The sequence below is a fragment of the Montipora capricornis genome, chromosome 12 (assembly GCF_036669925.1).
Source record: "Montipora capricornis isolate CH-2021 chromosome 12, ASM3666992v2, whole genome shotgun sequence".
Taxonomy (NCBI): Eukaryota; Metazoa; Cnidaria; class Anthozoa; order Scleractinia; family Acroporidae; genus Montipora; species Montipora capricornis.
In genome coordinates, this window is record NC_090894.1 from 26,336,376 (window position 1) to 26,345,007 (window position 8,632).

General features: G+C 35.7%; 1 protein-coding gene across 2 annotated transcripts in view; it reads left to right on the forward strand.

Moving 5' to 3' along the window:
• Positions 1-798: 798 nt before the first annotated feature.
• LOC138026782 (tRNA (adenine(58)-N(1))-methyltransferase non-catalytic subunit TRM6-like) overlaps positions 799-8,632 on the forward strand; it is a 14,462-nt gene continuing 6,628 nt past the window's right edge. Inside the window, exons 1-9 of one of the 2 annotated variants that reach the window (XM_068874233.1) lie at positions 799-961; positions 2,773-2,921; positions 4,377-4,480; positions 4,569-4,660; positions 5,388-5,471; positions 6,173-6,297; positions 7,031-7,076; positions 7,995-8,089; positions 8,243-8,382. In XM_068874233.1, the coding sequence (XP_068730334.1) occupies positions 804-961; positions 2,773-2,921; positions 4,377-4,480; positions 4,569-4,660; positions 5,388-5,471; positions 6,173-6,297; positions 7,031-7,076; positions 7,995-8,089; positions 8,243-8,382 (993 nt within the window). In that variant the 5' untranslated portion in view covers positions 799-803. The remainder of the gene's footprint in view (positions 962-2,772; positions 2,922-4,376; positions 4,481-4,568; positions 4,661-5,387; positions 5,472-6,172; positions 6,298-7,030; positions 7,077-7,994; positions 8,090-8,242; positions 8,383-8,632) is intronic. The other variant, XM_068874234.1, reaches the window with a different exon arrangement.

An 8,632-nucleotide genomic window follows, 5' to 3' on the forward strand; every position in this document is an offset into this window, starting at 1 on the left:
GCTTCTGTAGACGAAAATGGCCTGAAAATACAGTTATAAAGTGATTACCTACCAGATTTGAGCCAACTCGGTCGCTCTTTGTAGGAACACAAACGGTTGACATTTGTCACGTGATGCTCTAACATGAGCCCACATATACTGAATACAGCATATGTTTCAATGAGGTAAGTAGGTCATGTATCCCTTAATATTATGTATGTAAATATAAGGTATTTATAGTGCATTTGATAATTAGCCCTATATACACCCATTTATACCCTTAACCCTTTCAGGCCCGAGGGGTTCCCCATTGACGAGTAAAATCGTCTGGCGTTAGACAGAGTAAAATCTATAAGTGCCATTTCGCACTATCGGGCCTGAAAGGGTTAAAGGGGTATTTAACAATTATTTCATGAGCGCGCGTTGGATATGAGATGATAGATAGCCAACGAGGCGCGTAGCGCCGAGTTGGCTATAATCATCTCATATCCAATAAGCGAGAGTGAAATAATTGTTTTATTAAAAACGCCCCCAAAATATGGAAAACTTGTAGACTACAATAAAAATAAAAAGGCCCAAAAAATCACGCATATGCTTGCCGTGTTTGTAGATCATGGTATAATGGCTCATAACCCATGATGGCTTAGCCAATCAAAACTCTCGAATTGCATTATCCAATGATGCGGTGTTTAATAAATGGGTATATAGGGCTAATTATTTAAAGACACTATAATATGCGAGTGGAAATACATTACAATTTAAAAACACTGTTATAGGGGATACATGAATTACCTAGGTGGACTCCAGTGTTGTGTAAATGACGTATGCATGTGAATTTCCAAGATGGCTGCCGTGAAGCTGAGAGTCATGAACGTTTGAATTCGTACAGCTTATCTTTTTTCACCAGGATGATCAGTGAGGGAAAATATGTGATTTTAAAGAAGGAAAATGTCATAAAAGCGGCTGAAATTCGGAAAGGCCGGTAAGATTGCGGAAAAGGGGAAAAGAACAACTCCACGTGCATGCACGCTCTTTCGCTTTCGGAGCGACTGCAGAATACCTGTCGAAAGGTATTTCTGCCTGGGTATTAATCGACTGCAAGTTCTTTAGTCCCCCATTTGATGAATAAATTAGTGTAAGGTAGTACAACTAGCGGTCCTTGCGTCCTTCAGTCACGCACACAGTCCCGTGTAGTCGATGAGTAACGACCTGAATGGCGCGGAATATAAATGTATAATTGAAGTGCAGATTACAGACGAAATGGAGAGGTGATCCGTTCACTTATCTGGACAATTAAAGCAATTGCGTCCAAAAGACACCTGAAAAAGTCAAGTGGCCTCAAAGTCATGACCTATGTGATGCCAATGCAATGGTCTACCAACTAAGATGTGAAGCCACTCAATTGAGAGCAGGTCAGTTTATTGACCTGCAACACAGAGGTCATGGGTTCAAATCCCGTTGAGACCACCTGACTTTTTCAGGTGTCTTTAAGAAGACAATTGCTTAAATTGGTCCACTATTCTTGATGATTTTGAGTAATTAAGAACTTTAGTTTAAGTTAGTGGAACTTGTGGTCCTATAGTCCTTCAGTCCTACAGTTGAAAAAGTTAATTAGTCAAAGGTAATACTTAAAAATTAGACTACGGGTCAATAGCCGATGAGGCGAAGCCGAATGGGCTATTTACCCGTGGCCCTTGAGGGCGAAGGGTCTAATTGTTTTAGTATCACCCAACTAGTGGGACAGAAAAGGCAATAATAAAGTTAGCAAATGCAAGTTGAAGAAATATTTATTTGGGAATAGAATGAAAGAAAGCGTCACACTTTTCGCTACTCGAGGACTATTACTAATAGTCATCTAGTAGCGTAGCCAATTAAAATGCAGGATTTGCATTAGTCCACTGGTTGGGTGATACTAAAACTCATTATCCTGCAGTCCCCCAGTTCCACATTGATGAATAAATTATTGGAAGTCCAAGTTAGAGGAACTTGTGGTCCTTCCTTCCCTCAGTTGATTAATAAATAATAGTCCAAGGTAATACAACCATCCTTCAGTCCCTGCATAGTCATGCAGTTAATGAATAAATTTCTCTAAGCTAGTGGAACTTGTTGTCCTTCACTTCTGAAGTCCCAGAGTCAGCGAATAAATGTGCAAAGTGGTTGTTGAATGGGAGTGTAGAATGGTAAATGGGAATTATTATTTTGTGTGAGCAAGAGACCCTTTTTGTATGTTGGATCCTAATGGGTATGAAACACTGACAGGGATATAAAACACACACTGAATCCTTTAGACCAAAAACTGGCAAGGTCTTAAACACAGACCAAGGTGTAAACTGTGTACACATGTGTACATAGAGCAAGAGAAAACGAGTAACAGCCACTTGAGCAGAGAAACTATAAACATGAAGCTGAGGCAAATGGAAGGGGAAATACTTTTCTAATCCACTGGGGATTTACACGCAGATGCTGTTGGTTCAAATACACTCTGTTTTTGTTAATATTTTTTGTCTTTGATGGTCCGATTTGCCATTGAGGATGGAACGTGCATGTTTGATATGAAAAAAAATTCTCTTGCCTTAACGCATACAAATTTTTTGTGTTTATCCTTGTAAAAGCTGGATTTACCCAAAATATTGGTATGTTTCCAACTGAGGCCTTTTTCAGTGAAAAGTGAAAAGTATGTAAGCATTTAAAATTGGAAATTTTAAAAGCATGTTACCTATACAATACTGAATTAAATTGAGTAATTATGTATAAATATACAGCTTATATTCAGTATTTTTATTATGATTTCAGGAAGGAAACTTTTGAGAAATCCCACTTCTTTCTGGATAATGCCATTGGTTGTCCTCTAGGGTCAATATTTGAAGTTAAAGGAAGCAAACTATGTCGATTAGATACAAAAGAGGATGTGGATGAACTTCTCATATCAACACACAATACAGGTTGGAAGATTTTTTATCAGTACAATGATAATGGTCAATATTATCAAAAGATTTTCAATATTACGATGATAATAATAATAATAATAATAATAATAATAAGTATTATTATTTATTATTATTATTATTACAATAATAATATTTTATGATGATTATAATGATAACAATGATTATTAATAATAATAATAATTTTTATAATAATATTACTACTACTACTACTACTACTACTACTACTACTACCATAATAATAATAATAATAATAATAATAATAATAATAATAATAATAATAATAAATTGCCTCCTCAGAAAGGAGGTGACATTCCACAGGTACTGGTAAGAGACAGTTTGTTTTTCATCCAAACTTCCCAAGGATCTCATCTGATATGTTTCATTTATAAGCCCATACATACATATAACCATTATTTCCTGTGAATCTTGTCTTGGTTGAACCCTTTCACCCCTGAACTGACAAGAAAAATTGTCTGGTGTTCGACCGTAAAATCTATAGGTCATGACACTTTTTCACAGGAAAGGATTAATATTATTAAAGTGGAGATTTTGAATGTTCTAAAAATGGATAAATTATAGATGTTGTTAATCTTCTCACCCCCTGAAGTGCTCCTATGACCAAAAAAATCAATTAGTTTTTTTCTTTGAATTTCAGAACTATGTTAACTGAACACTTTTTAGACTGTAGCTCTGCCTATGATCTGACATACATGACTTGTATACTTCTGTTAATACTTTATATATTAATTTAATTGCGGGAGCCTATCTCTTGGAAGCCCAGTGGTTTCCTTTGGGCTTCTTCGCCATTAGATTTTTAGATAAATGTACTTTAAACACTATGCTCTTTACTGAGGCAAAACAATAAACTTGAATGAAGTTAAGTTTTGAGCCTTGATTTTAAAAAGAGAACTGTTTATTTTAACTGAAATTTTTCTAATTTATGGTCCACCATTACTAACTTTAAAATCTTGAGAGAGCTGGATTGAGGAGAAATGACGTCAAAGACTCACTACAGTAATTTTAGAATGCAATGCATGTGTATGCAGCGGAAGAAATATGCAGCACTGGAGTTTCAGTTTAAGACTTATAAACTTGTTTTGTGCATATATAATAAGCTGCATTTACATGCTGAATTTTAAGGCTAGTGAGAAAATGACGTCACCTTTCTCTAGATTCAACCCCCTGAGGTCTAATTGGTCAGTTTTGAACGTGAGCTATGGCGAACCATAAAATCGAAAACTTACGCTCATTGACAAAGTGAACAGCCTTTGGATAAAAATCAAACTTTTGCCAGGAAGGTGTTAAGTAAACTCTTCCAAGCCGGACATAACCGGCCATACTTAGTATTTTACTTTGTTTAACACCAGATGATTTTACATGTCAATGGGTTAATCACTCGCTGATAAACATATACACTGTTGTTTGTCATTGTATATCACAAAATCATAGGAGATGAAGATAAGAACAACCAGTTTCTTCTAACTGATGGCTCTTCTCAGAAATTGTCAAGAGATGAAATTATGAATTTGAAAGCACAAGGAGTTAGTGGCAAGGTGAAAAGAAAGGATCTTTATTGCTTCTATTTTCAAGACTTTATCTGAGAGTAAATTTCTTTTAATTTTTCTTCTCTATCTTTTCCAGGACATAGTCGAACACCTTGTTGAGAACAGTACAACATTTAAAGACAGAACACAGTTTTCCAAAGCTAAATACAAGAAAAAGAAAATGAAAAAGTGAGAAGTAAAGTCTCAAGCCACTCTACAGATGACATCGTTTATATGATAAAATGGAATTTTCTATGTATATAAAGTGTTGTCTCCCACGTGATCAGCAGCGGCCCCTTGGTTTTAGAGTTTAAACCTGAAACAAAAGGAAGAATTAGCAGGAAAGACAGTTGAAGAAATCTTTACGACAAAATGTGTTTTTTGAGAATGTGGGATAAGATTATAATTTAATCAATATTCTAGTAATAATAATAATAATAATAATAATAATAATAATAATAATAATAATAATAACTTTACCCCATTCACTCCACAGGCAGCCCAGGAAACCCCCAGTTGACGAGTAAAATTGTCTTTCATTAGACATAGTAAAATCTTTCAAGTCTCACACCCAGGAATCAATGGCGTTAATCTGAATTCTGTTCAAACGTTCAACTGTTACAGTATTAAGGAAGTTCAAATGAAAGTCTAATAAAGAAAACTTATTTATACACAGCTATGTTTAAAATTGGAAGACAAAGACTCTGACCTCTGACAATCATGATGTCCACAGCTCTGACTTTTAAGAATACGAAACTACAAAGAAGCACTTCACATTACAAAGAGAGGCTTTAAAAACTCTAAAAAGCCTCAAAATCAATTCCATAACTCTTTTTAAAATACTCTTAGCAGCTTGCACAGATTTTTTACAATCTTCTGAATGATGTGAAAAAGTAAACATATTGGTTTCTCTTAGGTATGTTGTCAGATTTTCAATTCTGCAACCCACCACTGATCTCATAGCTCAGATGTACTATACAAGGGGAGCAACAAAAGTATGGTAAGCTCAGTAACGTATAAAATACATGTTAGTATTATCTTTTTGGTTTTTTGATTATTTGTTGATTCTTTGTAAAATGTATTTAATTTAATAAAGATAAGGACCAAGGCAGTGTGGGTGGGTGGATAGGCTGAGAACTTGCAATCTATGGCTTAAAAGTACTGATTATCCCAAGGAAAACACCAGTTTCTGTTTTTTTTTTTTTTTGTATTTTATTTATTTTTATTGTTTACATTTAGTAATAACAAAACAAATGACTACATTAGGACAACACTAAGCTACAACACACACACGCACAAACTACATTAAGGCTACCAAATTTCGCTTTCCGGTGAAAAAAAAATTTGGCATAGCAACGCTAAGTGCAATCATTTGCCATATAAGGTCAAACTAAGGTACAGTATATGAGCTGATAACCTAGATTGAGTGAACCAATCGGAGCACAAGAAATACATTAACCGAGGTAGAAAATTTAACAATTGAAAGTAATTTTATACAGTAAGTACCGGTACTTCTTTGTGCCACCAGCATTAAATGAAGACTTTAATAATGGAGGAAACATATTGATCCCTCAGTCACCCTAGTCACCCTAGGATGCTGCCAGTTGACCAGTAAAATCATCTGGCGTTAGTCTCACTCCCAGGAATCAATGGGTTAATTACATAATTTACTTGCACTTAACTTCCCTTATGTTTTCTTAGCGAGCTTAGACTTGACTCACTATCTCAGATTTTAACAAAGTCAAATGTGAAAGCACACTGTCGAATAATGGTGGTTGAGAGCTGCCAAGGAATGGTCGCTGGTGCACTTTTGGACCGAATGGGAGGTCAGTGTTAAAATGTCAGTTTATGTTGTCGCAAATGGTTACAAGTAGGGAAAAATTTGCAAAACCTGGTATCCATGGTATTTGAGAAGATGTATCATTTTTTTATTCATTAGTAGACCTTAGAAGCCATGTAATGTGAACATGGCCGGCCAAGGTTAAACGTTCATGGAAAAAACTTAGTTCACAAATGATATTTTGGGGTTGGTGGAGAGATTACATTTTTTTAATGATAATAACAGGAAGGTTGGGAACTGAAAAGTGGAGAAAAGAGCCGCTGAAAAAATCTGGTAAAGGCATTGAAATGTGCAAAAAAAAAAAAAAAAAATCTGACATCTGATTAAAAAGGTTATCCATGTTAAAAAAGCAAATAATTACAGAATGATATATACTTCCTGCATTTTGGTTAATCTGTATTTTTCCTGATTTATTTGCAATGAAATAACTGTAAACAATATTATTTTAACCAATAAAACTTGTAACACCTGTCAAGTGAGAAGAACAGCTCTGACCTACTGTACTGCTTAAGTTTGTCTGTAATCCCATTCCAGGCCTAGACTGCCAGCAATCCCTTCAGATTCAATTGAACTGGAAGCTTTCACCCGCTGGAGCTAAAGTTTGGAGGGACATCCTCCCTCAATTGTTTTGCTCCATTGTTTGACCATTAAATTTCGCAGGTGGAGTGACTCTGAGGAGATTGCTAGAGGTCTATCTCATTGCATAATTTTTTATATAGGTCTGGGAAGTCTCATTCAGATCTACTCAGGGGATTTTCCAGGAAGGTGGGTCTTTGTTGAGGGGTAGCTCAAAGGGACACTGTAAAAATATGTTTAATAACAAAATGAATATCCAAAGGATACTGTTTGGTTGATGGAAGCCACAAAATACTGAAAAACATTGTTTCCTCTGAATTACTTTTTTTAAAGCAGTGCATACTAATTTGACCTGCTTTTGGCAATGAATGGTTATCAAAGAGTTGAGTGCAAGCCTAAAAGTATTGGGTGGACGTTTTCAATTTTTCATGTTGTAATTAACTTGCATAAGGTCTACTCAATAAAACCAATTTTTGATGATTGTTTTGCTCTAGATTCACTCTCAATCAAGATGAAACTATTTCAACATTATTTTGATCAAAATGAAATCGACTATTGACCAGAAGTTGTCACACTGACACTGATCCTTTAGAAATTTTACATTTTTTCATTTTTCAGCGCTTGAGCAAACAATAATACTATTGCAATAATATTGTTGCTTTTACAGTAAAGAATTTTATATTACTCTCTATCTCATGATCATAATCTATTTGGAACTTGCTACCCAAAACTTTAAACAAAGGTTCTTTTGCGTCATACCCTGGCATCTTTCGCAAACAGGTAAGGGTTAGGTTACGGGTTTATGTGAAAGGTCACGGGAAGGGATCCCTTGATGTACCGCATCCTTGGAATATTTCTTGCCCTCGATCCTTTTGCGACTGGTATGAGGCAGATGGCTCTAGATGTGCTGTAAAATATTTATGCCACTAGAAATAACTTGTTTAAAGAGGTAGAACTTTTACCGAAAGGTCCACTTGTGATTCCTGTTGCACAGGAAGCCGAGGTTCAAACAGGCCCCATAAAGAGTACACACTCGGATAATTTGTACGGAAGTAACGATGCTTTAATGCACTTTATAATTGGTGAACATTAATTGTCTGGTTTTAGGCAAGCACTTGATTATTTTAATTTCCCAAAGAGTTTCATGGAGTGTTTGTGTGGATTTCCAATGGACAAAATTACCACACTTAGACAAAATACAGGTATGGCAGAGAAACGTTTTTAGGTAAACGAGTCACATCTAATATTCTTCAAAAACTCCTTCTCTTCTGCATTATTTCCAATATTTTTCGTTGCTAAAAAAATATATTCAGGAGCGAACGGCCAACTTTTGTTGTATTCTCCATCATTTTTAGATGGCGAGCTAAAAAGAAAGTCGGCAGATCGCTTCAGTAACGGAGAAGATCGATCAAGAACAGAGACAAAGGAAGCGGTACCAGATGGAAGTAGTCATTTCGTACCGGAAGAGGTTGCGGGAAATTCTCTGTCCGAGGAGGTAAAATCTTGCTTCCATAGGATTCAGTTTCCTAAAAGTTAGTTCAGAAATGCATGCAATTACATGCACATCCAACATCATCATATCTTCATCGCATCTTTCATTACCCTCGGATTTAAGAGTAGCTTGGTGTGACTAAGAGAGTCTAACCATTTGCGGATTTCATTAGAAAAGGGAGCACTTTTGTCCTCTGTTTTCTAAAGACCATGAGTGTTGGTCCAGCCGGAGTTCTTTTATCCCGCGATCTCTG